The sequence below is a fragment of the Corythoichthys intestinalis genome, chromosome 11 (genome assembly GCF_030265065.1).
Source record: "Corythoichthys intestinalis isolate RoL2023-P3 chromosome 11, ASM3026506v1, whole genome shotgun sequence".
NCBI lineage: Eukaryota > Metazoa > Chordata > Actinopteri > Syngnathiformes > Syngnathidae > Corythoichthys > Corythoichthys intestinalis.
In genome coordinates, this window is record NC_080405.1 from 56,912,091 (window position 1) to 56,935,990 (window position 23,900).

Consider the following 23,900-nt stretch of genomic DNA (forward strand, 5'->3'; position numbering starts at 1 on the left):
CGATGAAGAAGTCATGTGTGCAGTCACACTGTTTATTTTTGTTATTACTAATCATGCACTTTGGCCTAGTTCAGGGGAGGAGCTTAGGGGGGTGCGGCAGCATTGAGACCTGGGCCTCTAGTGGGTTTGCAGGCGTAAAGGGAGCGTGGTGTGGTGTGGGGATGGTCAAACAGAAAGGAAAGACGATGCGCAAAGCTGGAAAATATTGTTTAGGTGTTATAATATACCCTGGTTGCACACAGACCTCTAGTGGGCATTGTTTACGCATGTAAAGGGGACATGGTTGGGCGAGGGGAGGGTTGCAATATCGTGTTTAAGTGTTAAAATATTCTCCGGTCGCATCCGGGCCTATAGTGGGCCCAGTATGTGGGTGTATGCGGGGCATGGTTGGGCGAGGGGACGGTCAAACACAAAGGTAAGATGATGCGTGGAGCTGGATTATAGTGTTTAAGTGTTAAAATGTACCCCGGTTGCACCCGGGTCTCTAGTGGGCCTGGTTTACGGGCGTAAAGGGGGCGTGGTTGGGCAAGGCGAGGATCGAACAGAGAGGTAAGATGATGAGAGGAGCTGGATTATATTGTTTAGTGTTTTAAAATATACCCCGGTTGCACCTGGGTCTCTTGTGGACCCGGTTTACAGGCGTGAAGGGGCGTGGTTTGGCAAGGGGAGGGTCAAACAGAAAGGTAAGGCGATACACGGAGCTTGAATATATTGTTTAGGTTTTAAAATATACCCTTGCCGCATCAGACCTCTAGTGGGCACGGTTTATGGGTGTAAAGGGGGCGTGGTTGGGTGAGGGGATGGTTGTAATATAGTGCTTAAGTGTAAAAATATACCCTGGTCGCACATGGGTCTCTTGTGGGCCCGGTTTACAGGTGTGAAGGGGGTGTGGTTGGGCAAGTGGAGGATCAAACAGAGAGGTAAGACAATGCACGGAGATGGAATATATTGTTTAGGTGTTAAAATATACCCTGTTTGCACACAGACCTCTAGTGGGCATGGTTCACAAGCGTAAAGGGGGCGAGGGGAGGGTGGTGTTTAAGTGTTAAAATACTATACCACAGTCGCACCCAGGCCTCTTGTGGGCCTAGTTTGCGGGCGTAGGGGACTTGGCTGGTTGAGGGGAAAGTCAAAGATGATGTGCGGCGCTGGAATATATTGTTTATGTTAGGTTTTGTGTTGATTCCCTCCTAGTGTGTCCTTGAAATTGCCATTTGATTTCACCTGGTGTACCGCTCCTTGTGTATCCTCCAAACTGCGTCCACCTGTGTCACCCATCTGTTCCTCATTGTCTCGTTACCCTTTGTCTGCGTGTGTATATACACTCCCAGTTTCTTTTCAGCCCTTGTTGCATCGTCAATGTAGATGTCGAAGTCCTGTCCAAGCCCTCGTGTATTAGTCCCTCCGGGAAAGTAAGTTTTGTTTGAACCTTGCCTTTTTGATCCCCAGTCCTTTTGTTTGTACTTTGTGCTTTTGTTAGTTATAATTAAAACCTTTTTTTGAGTTCACTGCCACCTGCCTCGCTGCCTTTTTCGTTTCCCTGCATTTGGGTCCACACAACCTGTCTGCCTGCGTTCCTGACAGTTTAGTTTTTAAAATATACCCCACCCGGCTGCACCGGGGCTTCTTGGGTGCCTGGTTTGTTGTCGTAGAGAGGGAGTGGTCGGTCGGGGGGCGGGTCAAACAAAAAGATGATGAAAAATGATATGCCAAACTGGAATATAGTTTTTAAGTTTTAAAATATCTCCAACCCAGATTCGCCACTTGCTCAAGCTGTTTGTCTGGAAGGGCCTGCAGAAGATTTTCCACTAGCGCCAGCCCAGCCCCACACATCAGACGATTGTCTTGAAGGGGCAGCGTACTATGACCCTCACCCGCCCGCCGTTTACCTTTATACTCATCCTATCTGGGCCCTGTTCACATTTTTTCAGCCACTGGCCTAGTTCAGTGGTCTCCACCCCGGTCCTCAAAGGCCTGCTGTGGGTGCAGGATTTCATTCCAACCAAACAAGATGACTACACTTTTCCACCAATCTGGTGTTTTACAAGTGCAATCAGTTGATTGCAGTCAGGTGCTGTTAGTTTTAGCAGAAACCTCATTGGTTCAACTATCTGTGCTGGATCGGCAGGAACAAAACCACGACCCACAGCGGGCCTTTGAGGACCGGGTTGGAGACCACTGTCCTAGCTGAACATATCTGTATTTATCTAAGATTAGACCGTCAACCTTGAAGCAATCATTTGAACTGGGACTTTGCAGAATCTGGAAGTCCTTGAGCTGCTCCGCATTAGCGACTCGATGACTTTCAGAACCCGGCGCAGAAGCCGAAAAGCAATACTCCCAATCTCGTCTTTCCCCACTTGCCCCTTCTACTCCACTCTCTCTCTGACTTGTTGTCCTCCCTATCTCTCCTTCCACCTTTTTCTCTCCCTCCCCTCCCTCGTATCATTTTCCTGTCTCCCGGTTTATGTTTGGGGTTAGTGAGGTGACTCCTCCGCGCTGTCATGGGCATGCACACAGATGTGAGTACGCAGAAGGAGCGGGCAGCTGACAGCTGGGCCAAAGCAAAGACATGCGCTCCATCTCTTGAGACCGGGAGATGGTGGAGAAGCGACCTCAAAGCGGGTGAGAGAAGGTGACGCGAGACTGAATCGCTAATAAAACCCAAAAACCTGAGAGATCAAATCAGGAGTTTATGTGCGGGGGAGAAAAGGTTGCATCTCTGAGGAGAACTAAAAGAAAGGCAACAGACGCAGAGTGTGGTCTGGCGTGAGAAGTAGACAAAAAGATAAATAACGGGAAAGAAAGGGGAAGAGGTTACAAGTCATGCACATCATAACATAAGTCACTGACTCCTGACTCTGGCAAATGTACATCATCGCATTCCCCTCCTCTTTTCGACCGCGGTGGATACCTCTGCCATCACCGTTCGGTGTTGTTTAAATTTATACCGAAGCTGGAAAATGTCATTTTGTACTTTGCTTTGGCAGGTAAACTTCACTTCCTGTTGATTAAGCATTAGAACTACCATGGCAGTTGTTACAAATCACTTTTGTAACCAGAGAAGGATCATCTGACCCTAATCAGCATATCTTTTGTGAGCACTACGGTCCTCATTAGTCATTCACACTCGCAAAACCACAGGGTTGGATTGCTCCAATCAGCATCTTGAGTTTGTTGGTTTTATCTGACAGCGGACCGCTCAGGCAGGCAATCAGGTGGACAACCTTTTTACATATTCCAAAAGCTGCAGTTTGCCTACACTGCTAGCCAAACGTCACATCTGTCAGATAATGCTCAATTTCTCCCAGAAAATTATTTCAATTACAACTGCTTTGGGAGTAATATCTTCATTTATTTTGCTTGCGATGAAAAAAATCATCATTTTACACAAAACTCCAAAAATGGGCCGGGCAAAACCATTTGCACCCTTTGAAAAATCATGTGATGCTTCTCTAACCTCTAATTTCTCTAATTTGATGCCCTCCATGCAGCTGTGCTCCGTGTGGAACAGGGGTTGTCAAATGCACGGCCTGCGGGCCAAAAGCGGCCCGCCAGGGGGTCCAATCCGGCCCTATGGCGGGGGTATTCTGCTTGACAGGCAGGCTCATTCATACTCTACATAAAAAAATCTAGTGCTGCAACAGTTAATCGATTAACTCCAGCAATTCGATTAAAAAAAAAAAATTCAAATAAAAATTTTGCTGCTTCGAGTATTCGTTTAACTAAATATGCGTTGTCACGTTTTTTTTTTTTTTTTTTTAAGTTTTTGCATTTTATTTTATTTGATTTGGGGTAACTCATTTCACATGGCTGAATCCAGCTGCTCCATGTTAGGACCAACATAAGCTAAATTTTTGTTTGAGTTAATGTTTTTTTAATGCATTCATAATTTAGTTTATAATTATATTTAGTCATTTTTTGTGGGAATATGTGTTTGAACTAGGGCTGTCAAACGATTAAAATATTTAATCGAGTTAATCAAAGCTGAAAAATTAATTAATGGTAATTAATCGCAATTCAAATCATCTATAAAATATGCCATATTTTTCTGTAAATTATTGTTGGAATGGAAAGATAAGACACAATATACAATACGTTCAACATACGGTACATAAGTGCTGTATTTGTTTATTATAACAATAAATCAACAAGATGGCATTAACATTCTTAACATTGTCTTAAAGCGATCCATGGATAGAAAAACGTGTAGTTTTTAAAAGATAAATGTTAGTACAAGTTATAGAAATTTTATAATAAAACCCCTCTTAATGTTTTCGTTTTATTAAAATTTGTAAAATTTTTGATCAAAAAATAAACTAGTAGTTCGCCATTGACGACGTCAATAATTACACCATGCTCACTCCCCAAACCCATAAAATCATTTGGACCCAAGCGCCAGCAGCGGGCGCCAAACAATAAAAAACAAGTGGACATTACACTGCTGTCATTTTAATCTGTTTGAGCGGGGCATGTGCGTTAATTGCGTCAAATATTTTAGTGTGATTAATTTTTTAAAAAAATTACCGCTCGTTAACGCGATCATTTTGACAGCCCGACTTCATTTACTTTGCCTGCAATAAAAAAACACAAAAGAGAATGGGAAAAAAAAAATAAGTCAGTGTCATTTTACACAGAATTCCCAAAATATGCCGGACAAAAGTATTGGCACCCTTTGAAAAATCATGTGATGCTTCTCTAATTTGTGTCATTAACAGCAGCTGTTACTTACCTGTGGCATATAACAGGTGGTGACAATAACTAAATCACACTTGCAGCCAGTTAAAATGGATTCAAGTTGACTCAACCTCTGTCCTGTACCACATTGAGCATGGAGAAAAGAAAGAAGACCAAAGAACTGTTTGAGGACTTGCGAAACAAAATTGTGAGGAAGCATGGGCAATCTCAAGGCTACAAGTCCATCTCCAAAGACCTGAATGTTCCAATGTCTACCGTGTGCAGTGTCATCAATAATTGTAAAGCTCATAGCACTGTGGCTAACTTCCCTAGATATGGACGGACCCAATATCAACAGGATGAGACCCTGAAATGCTCCCAACTCAACAGTAAGTGAGCTGATATCAACAAAAAGTGACCCTCAAATGCCCCCCAAATCAACAGTATTATATATATGATTACTATTATTAATTTATAATATATAGTAGTGCTCTAACGATGAACTCGAGTAATTCAATTAGAAAAAAAGGTTAGATCAAATTTTGCTGCTTTGTGTATTCGTTTTATTAAAGTGGCGTTGTAATGGTTTGTTTTGAAGGTGTTTGAATTTAGTTTTATTGATTTGGGTGGATACACTGCCCTCTCGTGGCAACAGTGAATATAAGATAACTCATTCAACATGTCTAAATCAAGCTGCTCCCTGTTAAGGCCAACGTAAGTTTGAGCTGATTTAATGAGTACGTAATTTAGTTTATAGGTATATTTAGCCGTTTTTTGTGAGAATATGTGTTTGAACCATTTTGTTAAGAGCAATGTAAAACTTTTTTAGCATTTTATAGCATTTAAGCTAGCATACTTTGGGTATGTTAAGTTAGCCAATTGTTCTTTTGTTGTACTTGGATCCTCATTTATTTTTTAATTTTTTTATAACGTTTGAGGCTCAGCTCAGGTATTTGAATTTTTTATGTTCCTCATCCGATTAGTTCATTATTCGAACTAACTAGTTCACCAATTAATCGACTACTAAAATAATCAATAGCTGCAGGCCTTCACATCTCGTCATCGCAAAAATTTTTCCCATTCATTTTCAATGGGAATTTTTTTTTTTTTTTCCTCAAATCAACAGGAAATGACCAGATATCAATAGAACATTTCCCCCAAACTTCCCCAATTACATTGACGCTTATGAAGGGCGCTGCCATTGACGTCCATGGACGTCCAAATTTCCCATTCATTTCTAATGGCATTTAATAATGTTTTTTCATTCTATTGATGCCAATGTGCTCTGATTCCATTGACGCCTATGTAAGTTGATACCATTGACGTCCATGGACGTCCAAAAAATTTTCCATTCATTTTCAATGGGAATTTTTTTTTTTTTCCCCAAATCAACAAAAAATGACCAGATATCAATAGGACGTGTCACCCAAACTTCCCCAATTCCATTGACGCTTATGAAGGGTGCCGCCATTGACGGCCATGGACGTCCAATTCTCCCAATCATCTCTAATGGCGTTTATTTTCTTTAATGCCAATGACTGGCATTATTGTCCATTCTATTGCTACACCTGAGTGGGGCTAAGATCTGTATCTCCACTGAGGAAAGACCCAGGTGTAATTTCTCCCGAAATTGCAGTTTCTAGTCATTATTTTGAGCCACATATCATCACAGTGAGTTACCCGTATCGTCCCCCCCCCTAAATCACAATACCTTTGCTCTGCCAAACATTTTTTTTGCTCCTATTCTGTCCTTTTTCTCATCCCTCCCCCAACCCCGAGCAGTCCCCTCTTTCCTCTCGCCTTCGCTCCGCCGGCTGGCATAACACGGAGTGTCTGTGGTTTTTGCGGGATCGGGGAATCCAGTGTCGAGGCACTTTTCCTCGCAGTGTCCTCGACGGCAGTACGGCCGTGGTGTTTTAACAGCTGAGAGTCCTCACAATGCGCAGGGGCTCAGGTTTTTTTGGCGGCGCTGGTAAAATGTGAGAGCCAACACAGCATCACTGTTGTTTTTGGCAGCCCGCTTCATTTTCGTCTTAGTCCTTTTGGACTAAAATGCTTATTAGTCTTCATCATATTTTAGTCATTGATGGTAACTACCAACTACAATGCTGGCACCCCTGCAATTCTGTCAGATCATGCTCAATTTCTCCCAGAAAATGATTGCAATTACAAATGCCTTGGCAGCAATATCTTAGTTTATTTTCCTTGCAATGAAAAAACACAAAAAAAGAATGAAAAATCCTTATCATATTACGCAAGACTCCAAAAATGGGCCGGACAAAAGTATTGGCACACACTTTAAAAAATCATGTGATGTTCTCTAATTTGCCACAGGTAAGTAACAGGTGCTAACTGCACAGAACAGGTGGTGGCAATAACTAAATCACACTTGCAGCCAGTTAAAATGGATTCAAGTTGACTCCACCTCTGCCCTGTGTCCTTGTGTGTACCACTTTGAGCATGGAGAAAAGAAAGAAGACCAAAGAATTGTCTGAGGACTTGAGAAGGCAAATTGTGAGGATGCATTGGCAATTTGCATTTGCAGTGGATGTGGGCCTACATGACTCCCGCGGCTATCCCTCCCTACACAAACTTGACAATCACTCTAATCAATGAACACACACTAATCGACAACATTGCTTAAGTGCCACGACAATTAATAACTTTAGGGAAGATAATTCATGTGAAAAAGAAAAACAACAGAAAAGAAAAGCTCATGTAATGTAATGTATTCAACTCCACCATGTTTGATTGTGCGTCCTTGGCTGTCGGGGGACGGGTATTGATATGCTTCTCCTGTCTGCCCTTGTCTTTCTTCGGGCTCATCATATCACATTTTGTAATTGTCAATGATACCGATGATGATGACGATAAACATTTCATTCATTCAATCTCAAGGCTACAAGTCCATCTCTAAAGATCTGAATGTTCCTCTGTCTACCGTGCGCAGTGTCATCAATAGGTAATAATAATAATAATAATAATGAACTAATCAGATGAGGAACATAAAAAGTTCAAATACCTGAGCTGAGCCTCAAACATTATAAAAAAAATAAAATAAATGAGGCTCCAAGTACAACGTAAGAACAATTGGCTAACTTAACATACCAAAAGTATGCTAGCTTAAATGCTATAAAATGCTAAAAAAAAAAATTACATTGCTCTTAACAAATGGTTCAAACACATATTCTCACAAAAAAACGGCTAAATATACCTATAAACTAAATCACGTACTCATTAAATCAGCTCAAACTTACGTTGGTCATAACAGGGACAAGCTGGATTTAGACATGTAGAATGAGTTGTCTCATATTCACTGTTGCCACGAGAGGGCAGTGTAATGCAAACACCTTCAAAACAAACCATTACAACGCCACTTTAATAAAAGGAATACACAAAGCAGCAAAATTTGATCTGAACTTTTTTTCTAATTGAATTACTTGTGTTTATCGTTAGAGCACTACTATATATTATAAATTAATAATAGTAATAATAATATATTATATATAATACTGTTGATTTGGGGGGCATTTGAGGGTCACTTTCTGTTGATATCAGCTCACTTACTGTTGAGTTGGGAGCATTTCAGGGTCTCATCCTGTTGATATTGGGTCCGTCCATATCTAGGGAAGTTAGCCACAGTGCCATGAGCTATACAATTATTGATGACACTGCACACGGTAGACATAGGAACATTCAGGTCTTTGGAGATGGATTTGTAGCCTTGAGATTGCCCATGCTTCCTCACAATTTTGTTTCTCAAGTCCTCAAACAGTTGACAACTTCTTTCTTTTCTCCATGCTCAATGTGGTACAGGACAGTGGTTAAGTCAACTTGAATCCATTTTAACTGGCTGCAAGTGTGATTTAGTTATTGCCACCACCTGTTATGTGCCACAGGTAAGTAACAGCTGCTGTTAATTACACAAATTAGAGAAGCATCACATGATTTTTCAAAGGGTGCCAATACTTTAGTCCGGCGTATTTTTTTGATTTTGTGTAAAATGACACTGACTTATTTTTTCTCCCATTCTCTTTTGTGTTTTTTTTTATTGCTGGCAAAATAAATGAAGTAGGGCTGTCAAAATGATCGCGTTAACGGGCAGTAATTATTTTTTAAAAATTAATCACGTTAAAGTTAGGGGTGGGAACCTCTAGGTACCTCACAATACGATACGATTTGCAATACAATGCTCACGATAACGATGATCGATACGATACGGCGATATGGCAATTATCGATACATTGGTCAGGAAATCATCGTAGGATAATCTACAAAACAACTAATAAACAGAAAAAAACAAGCTATTTTCATCATTTTGCTGTGAATTGGAATGAATGGCTTTCAATGGCAACCAATGAGTTTAATATGGGTGCATTTCATGCCGTTTGCTGTTGATTTTTAGTCACTTTGGGGCAATTATGGGTCACTTCCGGTTTATTTTGGATTACAGAACAGAAAGTGACTCAAGAATCTCCCCAAATGAATAGGCAGTGACTCAAACTCAAACAGAAAGTGACCTGCAAATGCCCTAAAATAAACAAAAAGTGAACTACAACGATATATCGATTCTTGGCAGGAGCATATTGATAACCTTTTGGCAAACAAAGTATCACGATATATCACCATTTCGATATTTTGTCACACTCCTAGTTAAAATATTTGACGCAATTAACGCACATGCCCCGCTCAAACAGATTAAAATGACAGCAGTGTAATGTCCGCTTGTTACTTGTTTTTTATTGTTTGGCGCCCTCTGCTGGCGCTTGGGTCCAAATGATTTTATGGGTTTGGGGAGTGAGCATGGTGTAATTATGGACGTCAATAATGGCGAGCTACTAGTTTATTTTTTATTGAAAATTTTACAAATTTTAATAAAACGGAAACATAAAGAGGGGTTTTAATATAAAATTTCTATAACTTGTAAGAACATTTATCTTTTACAAACTACAAGTCTTTCTATCCATGGATCGCTTTAAGAGAATGTTAATAATGTTAATGCCATCTTTGATTTATTGTTATAATGAACAAATACAGTACTTATGTACCGTATGTTGAATGTATATATCCGTCTTGTGTCTTATCTTTCCATAACAACAATAATTTACAGAAAAATATAGCATATTTTATAGATGGTTTGAATTGCGATTAATTACGATTGCTCATTTTTAAGATGTAATTAAGTCGATTAAAAATATTAATCGTTTGACAGCCCTAATTATAAGTTTTTTTTCCCACCAGCAGCGGCCACTGTAAGTAATGTAAGGAGACGTTAATGTTGTGGAGGTGGGGGACACACCACTAATTTTGCTACTGAGAGTCCGACCTGCATCAGAGTTACCATAAGAATAATCTGTGCGAATTTCTCGAACTCAAGGAGGAAGCTACTTTAAGAGAAATATCCTCCTGTATGTTTTCCACTGTTAATGTTAATTGAACTGCAAGAAACATTGTGAACCAAAGTTTACCCCCTTCTCCCTAGTTTGGATTCTTATTTTATTTATGTGGTCTTAAAGCAGCCCAAAGGAGCTTTCATTTTTTGTTGAGTTTGGCTATGCTTGTGGACAAAAACAGTAGTGTTTTACATGAAGGAAGGCTCCATTTTTATTTATTTTTGTTATTCCCTAACTAAGAAGTTTTTTGTCATCTTTGATTTATATAGACAGACAGTGAGTGGTATTAAGACAAATGTTTATTTTTTTCGCATTCCTGGATAGATAAGAGATGATTACCAAGTATGTATTTCATTTGAATGTTGATATAATTTGTGTTCAAGTATTGCAATTTAAATTTGCAAATAAAATCCAGACATTTATTCTGGAAGTTTTCAAAAATGTTTCTTTAGTAGTTTAAGTAGTTTTGAAGTTTTGAATCGAATGGTGTATCACCTGAATCAATACATATGCATTGCAAAAACCCACTTCCTTAAAACTAAAAATAATAATAATAATAATTAGGCCTGTTCCGATCATGTTTTTTTTTGCTCCCGATCCGATCCCGATCGTTTTAGTTTGAGTATCTGCCGATCCCGATATTTCCCGATCCGATTGCTTTTTTTTGCTCCCGATTCAATTCCAATCATTCCCGATTATTTTTCCCGATCATATACATTTTGGCAATGCATTAAGAAAAAAATGAATAAAACTTGGACGAATATATACATTCAACATACAGTACATAAGTACTGTATTTGTTTATTATGACAATAAATCCTCAAGATGGCATTTACATTATTAACATTCTTTCTGTGAGAGGGATCCACAGATTGAAAGACTTCTGACTTTGTATATTGTGACTAAATATTGCCATCTAGTATATTTGTTGAGCTTTCAGTAAATGATACTGAAGGCCATGCCCAATGCATGATGGGAAGTGGAACCATAACAAGTGGAACCATGCTTGTGCGTAGTGCTACCAATTCATATATCTTCTCTGCGATGGGATATAACATAAGGTGTTAAGAAAAAGATCAATTGCTACCTTGCTTCCCCACATTGCTTCCCATGATATTTCTAATCGTAAGGAGAGGGATTGTAAGGCTTTAGCCAATTAAAATAAGGCTCTAAAGTCTGCCAAAATTCACTCTACTCATTTTACGCTGCCTTTTAGCTCGCTATATTGACAAAACGGCGCCATTACAGATGGAGCGCGACAATGCGTGAGTGGGTCGTGCAGCGCATGCATTATTTGCATTAAATATTTTAACGTGATACATTTTCAAAAATTAATTACCGACGTTATTGGGATGAATTTGATAACCCTACCTTAAGCCTAAACTAAAGACTCTGGATAAGTGTAACATATTATGTCTGTAACGTTAAATACAATTAGAAAACGATTTAATTAAAAAAAAAAAAAAAATATATATATATATATATATATATATATATATATATATATATATATATATATATATATATATATAAAAAAAAGGCATGGCCGATATTTTTTTGCCGATTCCGATACTTTGGAAATGACGTGATCGGACCCGATTGATCGGCATCACTACAATACAATTTTTTTTTTTGCATGAATCATTTAGCCTATCAATTAATTGGGTTTATATTGGTGAGAAATGTAGCCCTGACCCCGTTCACCCAATTTGTTTGGTCCTATTAATGTCCCGTCCGCAGCAAAAAGTGCAGATTATGCTGTTATATTGTCCCTACTAATATTGAGACCAAACCACTGTGCAAGTTCTCCCACTTGAAAATATTAGAGAGGCCTGTAATTGTCAACATGGGTAAACCTCAACCATGAGAGACAGAATGTGGGAAAAAAATCACATTGTTTGATTTTTAAAGAATTTATTTGCAAATCATGGTGGAAAAGAAGTATTTGGTCAATACCAAAAGTTCATCTCAATACTTTGTTATGTACTCTTTGTTGGCAATAACGAGGCCAAACATTTTCTGTAACTCTTCACAAGCTTTTCACACATTGTTGCTGGTATTTTGGCCCATTCCTCCATGCAGATCTCTAGAGCAGTGATGTTTTGGGGCTGTCGTTGGGCAACATGGACTTTCAACTCCCTCCACAGATTTTCTATGGGGTTGAGATCTGGAGACTAGCTAGGCCAAACAGATTAGCTCTGTTGTAAGAGCAAGTTTTTTCAAGCTCCGTCTCTTAGCCAAAGTGAAGACTATTCTTAGTTGCCACGACCTTGAAAAAGCAATTCACGCTTTTATAAGCTCAAGGCTGGACTATGTACTTTGTGTTGGCCTCCCCAAGTCCTCGATTTCTTGGCTGCAACTTGTTCAAAATGCTGCTGCTCGATTTTTAACAGGTATACCTACACGTGAGCAGATTACCCCCGTGCTATCGTCACTCCACTGGCTTCCAGTCCATTTTAGAATTGATTTCAAACTTTTTCTGTTTGTTTTTAATTCTATTAATGGCCAGGCCTCATTTTATTTATCGGAAATTTTAACTTTACGTAACTTTGGCAGGACTCTTCGCTCGACCGGCCAGCTTCTTTTAGATGTTCCGAGGTCGAAACTTAAACAGTGGGGAGACCGATCCTTTGCGGTTGCTGCCCCCAGGCTGTGGGATAGCCTTCCCCCCAAAATCCGCACCATCACGGATCTAGGTCTTTTTAAGTCTCGGCTAAAAACACACCCATTTAGACTCGCCTTTTACACAGATTAGGATAGCCTGGGTTTATTTGCTGAAGGGTTTTTTAATGTCTTTGGATTTTATTGTTTTATTTGCTGGACTTTTATCGCGATGTGCTGTCTTTGTTTTATTTTATTTTTTTAATGTCATTGTATAGTATTTTCCTGCCATTTATTTATCTTGAGCCATGTTTTGTTGTAAAGCACTTTGAGGGCCTTTCAAGTTTTGTAAAGGGCAATATAAATAAATTTGATTGATTGATTGATTGATTGATTGATAGGCCACTCCAGGACCTTGAAATGCTTCTTACGAAGCCACTCCTTTGTTGCCCTGGCTGTGCGTTTGGGATCATTGTCATGCTGAAAGACTCAGCCACGTCTCATCTTCAATGCCCTTGCTGACTGAAGGAGATTTTCACTCAAAATCATTCGATTCATAGCCACATTCATGCTTTCCTTTACACAGACCAGTCGTCCTGGTCCCTTTGCAGAAAAACAGCCCCAAAGCATGATGTTTCCAACCCCATGCTTCACGGTGGGTATGGTGTTCTTCGGATGCAATTCATTATTCTTTCTCCTCCAAACACGAGAACCTGTGTTTCTACCAAAAAGTTCTATTTTGGCTTCATCTGCCCATAACACATTCTCCCAGTCCTCTTCTGGATCATCCACTTCCTACCTGTCCAACCGCACACAACTAGTCAAATTCGGCCCCCATAAATCCAGTTCCCTCCCTGTCTCCGCTGGTATGCCCCAGGGCTCTGTCCTGGGGCCGCTCCTCTTTATCATTTACATTCTCCCCCTCGGTTCCATCTTCCGCAAACACAACATTCACTTCCACTGTTACGCGGATGACACCCAGCTCTACATCTCCTCAAAACCAACCGCCTCCCTCCCACCTTCCTCCCTCACCCTATGCTTGGTTGACATTAACTCCTGGTTCTCCTCTAACTTCCTCCTACTCAATAGCTCCAAAACAGAAGTCCTCCTAGTTGGAACCACCACAATGCTCTCTAATGTCCATAAGTTCTCTATTACCATCAACAATTTACCGATCTCTCCTTTGTCTCAGGTTAAGAGTCTGGGTGTCATCCTCGACAGCACACTTTCCTCCCCCGCAACACACCACATCACCCCCATCCTCCGTCAACTTCACTGGCTTCCCGTCAAACAAAGAATCAATTACAAGATCCTCCTCATCACCTTCAAAACACCCTACCTTTGCGATTTTCTCAGTCTAAACAATCCAACACGTTCACTTCGCTCTACCACTATTCGTCCCCTCTTCGTCCCCCGTGTCCGCCTCTCCACCTTTGGTTCCAAAGCTTTTAGTCAGTGTGCCCCCCAGCTCTGGAACTCTCTACCCCCTGATCTTCGCAGCATATCTACCCTATCACTTTTCAAATCCAGACTGAAAACACACTTGTTCACTCTTTCTTACCCACCATAACCCCTAGCTCTGTTATATTTTTACTTCTTTTTATTGTGCTTTTAATACCTTTTTATAGTCCTATGATTCCATGTCCCTTGTGAATCGTCTTTGTGTGGTTTGAAATGAAATGTATTATTATTAGAGATGTCCCGATCGATCACGTCATTTTCAAAGTATCGGAATCGGCAAAAAAATATCGTCCATTCCTGTTTTTAATATATATATATATTATTTAAATCGTTTTCTAATTGTATTTAACGTTACAGACATAATATGTTACACTCATCCAGAGTCTTTAGTTTAGGCTTAAGGTAGGGTTAACAAAAATATCCCGACAACGGGGGCAATTAATTAATTAAAAAATGTGTCACGTTAAAATATTCAATGCAATTAATGTATGCGCTGCACTCCCTCTCACTCATTGTAGCGCTCAATCTGTAATGACGCTGTTTTACCACTATAAAGAAATAAAAGGCAGCGCAAAATAAGTAGAGTGAATTTCGGCAGCCTTTGGAACCTTCCTTTAATTGGCTAAAGCCTTGCAATCCCTCGCCCTATGATTAGAAATATCATGGGAACAATGTCGGGAAGCAAGATGGCTAATGATCATTGTCTTGACGTCCTAAGTTCTTTCCCAAAGCAGAGAAGATATATCCATTGGTAGCACGACGCAGTTATGGGTCCACTTCCCATCATGCATTTGGGATGGCCACAGTATCATTTACTGAAAGCTCAACAAATACACTAGATGGCAGTATTTAGTCACAATATACAAAGTCACAAGTCTTTCTATCCGTGGATCCCTCTCACAGAAAGAATGTTAATAATGTAAATGCCATCTTGAGGATTTATTGTCATAACAAACAAATACAGTACTTATGTACTGTATGTTGAACGTATATATTCGTCCGAGTTTTATTCATTTTTTTCTTAATGCAGGTTGACAATTTATTCGTCGATAATGGTAAAAAACAAGGCAAAAACAGACGACGGAGGGACAATTCTGGATCCAAAACAAGGCTACATGTTTCCGAGCAGAAGAAATCTGTCTTATCTCAGTGTCCAGTCTTTTTTGAGTCTTTGCTGACGCGGGTCTTGTCGAAGGCGTTTCTGGGCGTTGCTTTTGGGCCATCCCCGCTGTGGCCGGTTTTGGGCGGCTTAGGTTCGTGCGCGGATTGGGACGCCTGCTATCAACTTTGCTGTCCGGGCTGGTTGTACTTGTTTTAGGACAAAGCGCTTTGTCCTTGGAGTTTGCTGGGAGAGCTGATTACACGAGTTGGTGCGTCAATCTTGTGATAAGACGGCATTGTGTATCTCTTCTATTTCTTCTCATTAAACTATGGTGTGCTGTTTATTTTATATTAGTGTAGTCCTACCGTAAATATGAAAATGATACTATTTCCTGATTAATTATATTACGTGTGTTAGAGTAATGCAAACAGTTAGACGGTGCCAACCTGTACCATATGTATGTGTTAGACTATATATGTGTTAGACTAATGCAGACAATTATATGGTGTGTGCGATGACGATATCGTTTCTCCTTCAATTGCCAAAATGTATATGATCGGGAAAAATGATCGGGAATGATTGGAATTGAATCGCGAGCAAATAAAAAATCAATCGGATCGGGAACTATTGGGATCGGCAGATACTCAAACTAAAACGATCGAGATCAGATCGGGAGAAAAAAAACATGATCGGACCAACCCTAATTATTATTATTATTATTAAATGCTCTCTAGCGAACCGCAGAGGGGCCTGGACGTGTACTTTCTTCAGCAGGGGGACACGTCTGGAAGTGCAGGATTTGAGTCCCTGGCGGCGCATTGTGTTACTGATAGTAGCCTTTGTTACTGTGGTCCCAGCTCTCTGTAGGTCATTCACTAGGTCCCCCCGTGTGGTTCCGGGATTTTTGCTCACCGTTCTTGTTATCATTTTGACGCCACGGGGTGAGATCTAGCACGGAGCCCCAGATCGAGGGAGATTATCAGTGGTCTTGTATGTCTTCCATTTTCTAATAATTGCTCCCACACTCGATTTCTTTACACCAAGCGTTTTACCTATTGCAGATTCAGTCTTCCCAGCCTGGTGCAGGTCTACAATTTTGTCTCTGGTGTCCTTCGACAGCTCTTTGGTCTTGGCCATAGTGGAGTTTGGAGTGTGACTGACTGAAGTTGTGGACAGGTGTCTTTTTTTTTTTTTTTTTTTTTTTTTAAACCTGTCCTGTTCAGCTATTTGACACAGAGAATGGAAGTCTAAGTGCCCGGATTCTGAACAGTTTTAATGTTTCACATTGAGAGTCTGACATACTCCCATTGTGATCATTCAAAGTACCTTTTTATTATGACAAAGCAGCGAACAGGAAGGGATTATGGGGGGACAGAAGAAAAGAAATACAAGAGAAGAAAGAAAAGAAACACATACACAAACAACAACAAGAAATACATTGAACATCTGAGCTAGTTACTAATATGCTGGTGCTATCGTCAGCGAGATGTATTTCCGGTTTACACCATGTGGGGGCCTATTGGCCAGTGAAAGAGGAGAATGGGGGTGGGGGTGTCTATAAGACTATAAGCTAAGTGATTGAAAGGGGTAGAGTGTACACAAATCAGTTTTGTGATCTAGAACCCAGTAATCGTGTGAATCTCTTATGAGTGTAAGCCCGTTGGCGACATAACCCTACGCCGCCGTATCGCCAATCCCGGCACCGGGACCTCCAACCCGGGTTGGAGGACAGGTGTCTTTTATACTGATAATGAGTTAAAACAGGTGGGATTAATACAGGTAACGAGTAGACCTCGTTAGAAGAAGTTAGACATCTTTGACAGCCAGAAATCTTGCTTGTCTGTAGGTGACAAAATACTTATTTTCCACAATAAATTCTTTAAAAATCAAACAATGTGATTTTCTGTTTTTTTTCCCCCACATTCTGTCTCTCATGGTTGAGGTTTACCCATGTTGACAATTACAGGCCTCTCAGGCATCTTTTCAAGTAGGAGAACTTGCACAATTGGTGGTTGACTACATACTTATTTGCCCCACTGTATATAGTCGAATCGTCTCAAAATATGATTCTAATTCACATAATAATGCTATTTAAGACTTTTTTTTATCCTGTCATACGCACTTCAAGACCTGCGGTATGAACCTAGCCTAATTGCCATAAATGTGTCGCGCCAACCTAAAACAGTTTGACACCCTTGCACCAGTACGTCAGTGCTCAGAGAAACAAGCGCGGTAGAGCGTCAGTGCTAAAAGCGCGCAATTGGACACGGCACACAGACCGGCGGTTTCGGCTGCGTGTAGTCGCGGTTAGAGCGGTAGGCCGACACTGCACCAGCGGGCCTGGGCGCGTCGCGTGTTAGTCTGTGGGCCTCTGCGGCGAGCGAGCGGTATCGGCAGGAACTGTGAAACAATAGTTTAAGAAAGCCTCAAAGTGGAGCTGCGGCTTTCGAGAGAGCGGCAACAGGTTGCCGCGGTTAGGACGTATTCCCTTTTGCGCGCTCGACTTTGATAAACCGGGCAAAACTGCATTTTTGGGGGGCGGCGGCGGGAATAAATCCGTAAATGTCTGCGGTAAAGTGATAGGCGAGGAAGGAAATGAACGGCTCGATGATTGGCTTTGGTGGAACTTAACTAAAAGCAGCAGACTAAACAGTGGGTCTGCTCGTCCTCAGATGCTGCCAGGGGCGCCGTCATTCATCGGTTATTAATTCCTACGTTTTATCTCGGCGAGCATCTGTGGAAAAACCGTCACGTGCGAGTCGAGGAGACAGATGTAGGCAGTTAGGTGGGTAGAACGGAGACAGTGGGACGCAGGTCGAGCGAGGAATGAGAAGTATCTGGCGTAGAAAAATAAATCGCTCTCGGCTTTTTCTCGAGACACACCTCGAAAGCCCCCGAGTACGCATCCTCCCTCGGTTTGGCTTTCGCCGCTCGGTCGTGTTCCCATCCCGCTAGATAAAGCGTGTTATTTAAGCTGCAAATATTTTTCGGCGGGAGCTAAAAAACGGGAAAATCGGAGCCAGTCGGGGTCATCCCAGAAGTAAGCGTAGACGGCGATGGAGATGTTTATGGCAGTTTTTATGAGTAACACAGCCCCGAGTGCGACCCAGTGACCCCGAACTGTCAGCCAATCAAAACAGGGCTTTCCTGGCATGTTTTCACCGGGGACTGATGAGGAGTGATGTAATGCTTTGACACCGCAACCCTTCCATCATCTTCACGTGTTAGAGTTTAAACACGAGGGGGAGACTGAGCAGCGAGATCTGATTTCCGCTGGATAAAAGATACAGTGGTACCTCTATTTACGAACGTCTCTACATACAGAAATTTCAGGTTACAACACTACTCAACAGGAATATTTTGCCTCTTGTTGCGAAAGAAATTTCAGGATACCAAAGGCAAAAATTACAGTATCAGCTCCCAGAGTTTACTGAATGGAACATACTTATCCAGAGGTACCTCTACTTACAAACGTCTGTATATACAGAATTTTCAAGTTACAATACGTCTCAACGGGAAAATATTGCCTCTTGATACAAATGAAATTTCAGAATCCGAAAGGCAAAAATACAGTATGGCTGTTTCTCAAAGCCTCCAGACTTTAATGAACATAACATACAGTGGTACCTCTACTTAAAAACGTCTCTACATGCATAAATTTCCAGTTACGACTCTGCGAGCTGCGAGTACCAGCCATACTGTATTCTTGTCTTTCGTATCCTGAAATTTCTTTCATAACAAGCGGCAATATTTTCCAATGAGGAGTGTCTCGACCCGAAAGTTCTGTATGTAGGGATGTCTGTAAGTAGAGGTACCACTGTATAAGTTTGCTATGTTTAGTAAACTCTGGGAGCTGCAAGTACCTGCCATATACAGTAGTATTTTTGCCTTTCGTCTCCTGAAATTTCTTCCGTAACAAAAAGCAATACATTCCTGTTGAGGCGCGTGTTAACCTGAAAATTGTGTATGTAGAGACGTTTTTAAGTAGAGGTACCACTGTATAAGTATGCTACATTTAGTAAACTCTGGCAGTTGCGAGTACCTGCCATATAGTATTTTTTTCTTTCGTATCCTGTAATTCATCGTAACAAGAGGCGACATTTTCCCCCTGAAAATTTTGTATGTAGAGACTTTTGTAAGTTTTCGTACCCTGAAATATCTTTTGTAACAAGAGGCAATATTTTCACATTGAGGCGTGTCTTAACCTGAAAATTATGTATGTAGAGACGTTCTTAAGTAGAGGTATCACTGTATAAGTATGCTACGTTTTGTAAACTGTGGGAGTTGCGAATACCAGCCATACTGTATTTTTGCCTTTCGTATCCTGAAATATCTTTTGTAACAAGAGGCAATATTTTCACATTGAGGCGTGTCTTAACCTGAAAGTTCTGTATGTAGGGACGTCTGTAAGTAGAAGTACCACTGTATAAGTTTGCTACGTTTTGTAAACTCTGGGAGCTGCGAGTACCTGCCATATAGTATTTTTGCCTTTCGTATCCTGAAATTTCTTCCGTAACAAAAAGCAATATATTCCTGTTGAGGCGTGTTTTAACCAGAACATTTTGTATGTAGAGGCTTTTGTAAGTAGACGTACCACTGTATAAGTATGTTGTGTTCAGTAAACTGTGGGGGCTGCGAGTACCAGCCATGCTGTATTTTTGCATTTTGTATCATGAAATTTGTTTCGTAACAAAAGGCAATATTTTACCAATGAGGCATGTCTCAACCTGAAAGTTTTGTATGTAGGGACGTCTGTAAGTAGAGGTACCACTGTATAAGTTTGCTACGTTTAGTAAACTCTGGGAGCTGCGAGTACCAGCCATACTGTATTTTTGCCTTTCGTATCCTGGAATTTCTTTTGTAACAAGAGGCCATATTTTCTCATTGAGGCGTGTCTTAACCTGAAAATTCTGTACGTAGAGAGTTCATAAGTAGAGGTAACCCTATATGTTACGTCCATTAAACTCTGGGAGCTACGAGTACCAACCATACTGTATTTATGCATTTCGTATCCTGACATTTTTTTCGTAACTAAAGTTAACATATTCCCGTTGGGGCGTGTCTTAACCTGACAAATCTGTATGTAGAGACGTTCATAAGTAGAGGTACCCCTATATGTTATATTCAGTAAACTCTGGGAGCTGCGGTATAACGGCCATACTGTATTTTTTTGCAGTTCGCAGTATATTCCAATATATTCCTGTCGAGGCGTGTTTTAACCAGAACATTTTGTATGTAGAGGCTTTTGTAAGAAGAGGTACCACTGTTTAAGTATGTTGTGTTCAGTAAACTCTGGGGGCTGCGGTTACCAGCCATGCTGTATTTTTGCATTTTGTATCCCAAAATTTGTTTCGTAACAAAAGGCAATATTTTACCAATGAGGCGTGTCTCAACCTGAAAGTTCTGTATGTAGGGACGTCTGTAAGTAGAGATACCACTGTATATGTTTGCTACGTTTAGTAAACTCAGGGAGCTGTGAGTACCCGCCATATAGTATTTTTGCCTTTTGTATCCTGAAATTTCTTCCGTAACAAAAAGCAATATATTCCTGTTGAGGCGTGTTTTAACCAGAAAATTTTGTATGTAGAGGCTTTTGTAAGTAGAGGTACCACTGTATAAGTATGTTGTGTTCAGTAAACTCTGGGGGCTGCGAATACCAGCCATGCCTTATTTTTGCATTTTGTATCCTGAAATTTGTTTCGTAACAAAAGACAATATTTTCCAATGAGGCGTGTCTCAACCTGAAAGTTCTGTATGTAGGGACGTCTGTAAGTAGAGGTACCACTGTATAAGTTTGCTACGTTTAGTAAACTCTGGGAGCTGCGAGTACCTGCCATATAGTATTTTTGTCTTTCTTATCATGTAATTCATCGTAACAAGAGGCTATATTTTCCCCCTGAAAATTTTGTATATAGAGACTTTTGTAAGTTTTCGTATCCTGAAATATCTTTAGTAACAAGAGGCAATATTTTCACATTGAGGCGTGTCTTAACCTGAAAATTCTGTATGTAGAGACGTTCTTAAGTAGAGGTACCACTGTATCAGTATGCTACGTTCGTTAAACTCTGGCAGCTGCAAATACCAACCATACTGTATTTTTGCATTTTGTATCCTGAAATTTGTTTTGTAACAAAAGGCAATATTTTCCCATTGAGGCGTGTCTTAAACTGAAAAATCTGTATGTCGAGACGTTCATAAGTAGAAGTACCACTGTATCAGTATGTTACGTTCCGTAAAATCTGGGAGCTGCCATATAGTATTTTTGCCTTTCGTATCCTGAAATTTCTTTCGTAAATACAGTCAATATTGAAGGGATATCTTAACCTGAAAATTCTACATGTAGAGATGTCCTTAAGTAGAGGTATCACTGTAAAAGTATGTTACGTTCATTAAACTCTGGAGCTGCGAGTACCAACCATACTGTATTTTTGCATTTCGTGTCCTGACATTCCTATCGTACCTATAGGTAACATATTCCCGCTGAGGGGTGTCTTAACCTGAAAATTCTGTATGCAGAGAAGTTCGTAAGTACAGGTATCACTGTGTAAAACAGTGTTAAGTTCTGTAAGCAGGGAGCTGCGAATACCAGCCACACTGTATTTTTGCCTTTCGTATCCTGGAATTTCTTTTGTAACAAGAGGCCATATTTTCTCGTTGAGGCGTGTCTTAACCTGAAAATTCTGTATGTAGAGAGTTCATAAGTAGAGGTAACCCTGTATGTTACGTCCATTAAACGCTGGGAGCTGCGAGTACCAACCATAATGTATTTATGCATTTCGTATCCTGAAATTTTTATCGTAACTAAAGTTAATATGTTCCCGTTGAGGCGTGTCTTAACCTGAAAATTCTGTATGTAGAGACGTTCATAAGTAGAGGTACCCCTGTATGTTACATTCAGTAAACTCTGGGAGCTGCGGTATACCGGCCATACTGTATTTTTTTTTTGCAGTTCGCATTCTGACATTTCTTTTGTAACAAGAGGCAATAATTTCCTTTTGAGGTGTGTCTCAACCTGAAAATTCTGTATGCAGAGAAGTTCGTAAGTACAGGTATCACTGTGTAAAACAGTGTTAAGTTCTGTAAGCAGGGAGCTGCGAATACCAGCCACACTGTATTTTTGCCTATCGTATCCTGGAATTTCTTTTGTAACAAGAGGCCATATTTTCTCGTTGAGGCGTGTCTTAACCTCAAAATTCTGTATGTAGAGAGTTCATAAGTAGAGGTAACCCTGTATGTTACGTCCATTAAACGCTGGGAGCTGCGAGTACCAACCATAATGTATTTATGCATTTCATATCCTGAAATTTTTATCGTAACTAAAGTTAATATATTCCCGTTGAGGCGTGTCTTAACCTGAAAATTCTGTATGTAGAGACGTTCATAAGTAGAGGTACCCCTGTATGTTACATTCAGTAAACTCTGGGAGCTGCGGTATACCGGCCATACTGTATTTTTTTTTTGCAGTTCGCATTCTGACATTTCTTTTGTAACAAGAGGCAATAATTTCCTTTTGAGGCGTGTCTCAACCTGAAAATTCCGCATGTAGAGACGTTCGTAAGTAGACGTTCGTAGGTTCTGTATTCCCAGAACCAATTAATTTCGTAAGTAGAGGTACCACTGTATTTCAAAAGGGTTGACTTACAAGACGGTCAGCGTGGAAAGAAGGGACCACATCGCTTCCCCCCTCCACTATGGAACTTGGCCCAGAGACGGTCTCCTCGCTCGGCCCGAGCCAGTCCGACAGTCCGGAGAGTCGGCCTCTGCGGTTGAAATCCGGCGGCTGTTAGGCAGAGTCAAAGAGTCAGCGGCCACTCCAGTTGGCATCGGCGCTTCCCCACAGCGCGGATAATAAATAGTTGGATTTGAGGCCGGAGGAGCCGGGCCACTGTGACCGCAGGGCAACCTCGAACAGCTGTGAGTGGGCGGAGCCAAAAAAATGATGCGCGCCCACGACAGAGGCGAGAACAGGTGAAATCACGCGCTGTAACTCCCAAAAAGACCGGTGAGCTCGCGCGCAATCTTGTGCGTAATCCAAGCGTAATCCACTTCAGTCCCGACTGAGGCGGTCCGGCAACTGCTGGCGGTTCTCGGCAAGGTGACAAGGATGCTCGCGCACGCAGCAGGTGTGAGACGGAGGCTCTGCGGGCGCAGGGTGATGCAAAGCGGCTTCGCTCATGTCGGCTCCGCTGCTCCGTTGACACCCTCCCGCAGTGTCCGTCACAAATGTTGACGAGGTCCTGAAGCGCTCCGGCACAGAGGAGACGAAGGGAACGGGGTGGGCGGGTGGGCGAACAGAAGGATGGGGCGGCTTTTGAGAGGAAATGACAGCCGCACTTTGCACCTGATTTTCCGGACTCCTCAGCCGCTGGTTACCGCCTGGCTGCAGTTCTTCTCCCTGCGCCTCCTCGACACAATACCAGCCAAAACACAGCTCGATGACATCACCTCCAAAATGTTTGAAGGGGGAAAATGCAATCCGATCGTTTTATTTATTTTTTTAAACCTAGAAAGTTAAAGCTGTTCCTATGAAGAGCGAAAGGGGGGGGCGCGAAAGTGTCTCCGCTCAGAGAGAGAAAAAACAGCCCCGCGTTGCAAGAAGAGAGGGGTCGAGCTCGCCAGGTTAGTAAAGGAATAAAAAAAAAAGTTGAACGCTGTGTTTACCCAAA

General features: G+C 41.2%; 1 protein-coding gene across 1 annotated transcript in view; it reads right to left on the minus strand.

Moving 5' to 3' along the window:
• fgf18a (fibroblast growth factor 18a) overlaps window positions 1–23,253 on the minus strand; it is a 43,854-nt gene extending 20,601 nt beyond the window's left edge. Inside the window, exon 1 of the mRNA XM_057849367.1 lies at window positions 22,877–23,253. Coding sequence (XP_057705350.1) covers window positions 22,877–22,908 — 32 coding nt within the window. The 5' untranslated portion in view covers window positions 22,909–23,253. The remainder of the gene's footprint in view (window positions 1–22,876) is intronic.
• Window positions 23,254–23,900: the final 647 nt, after the last annotated feature.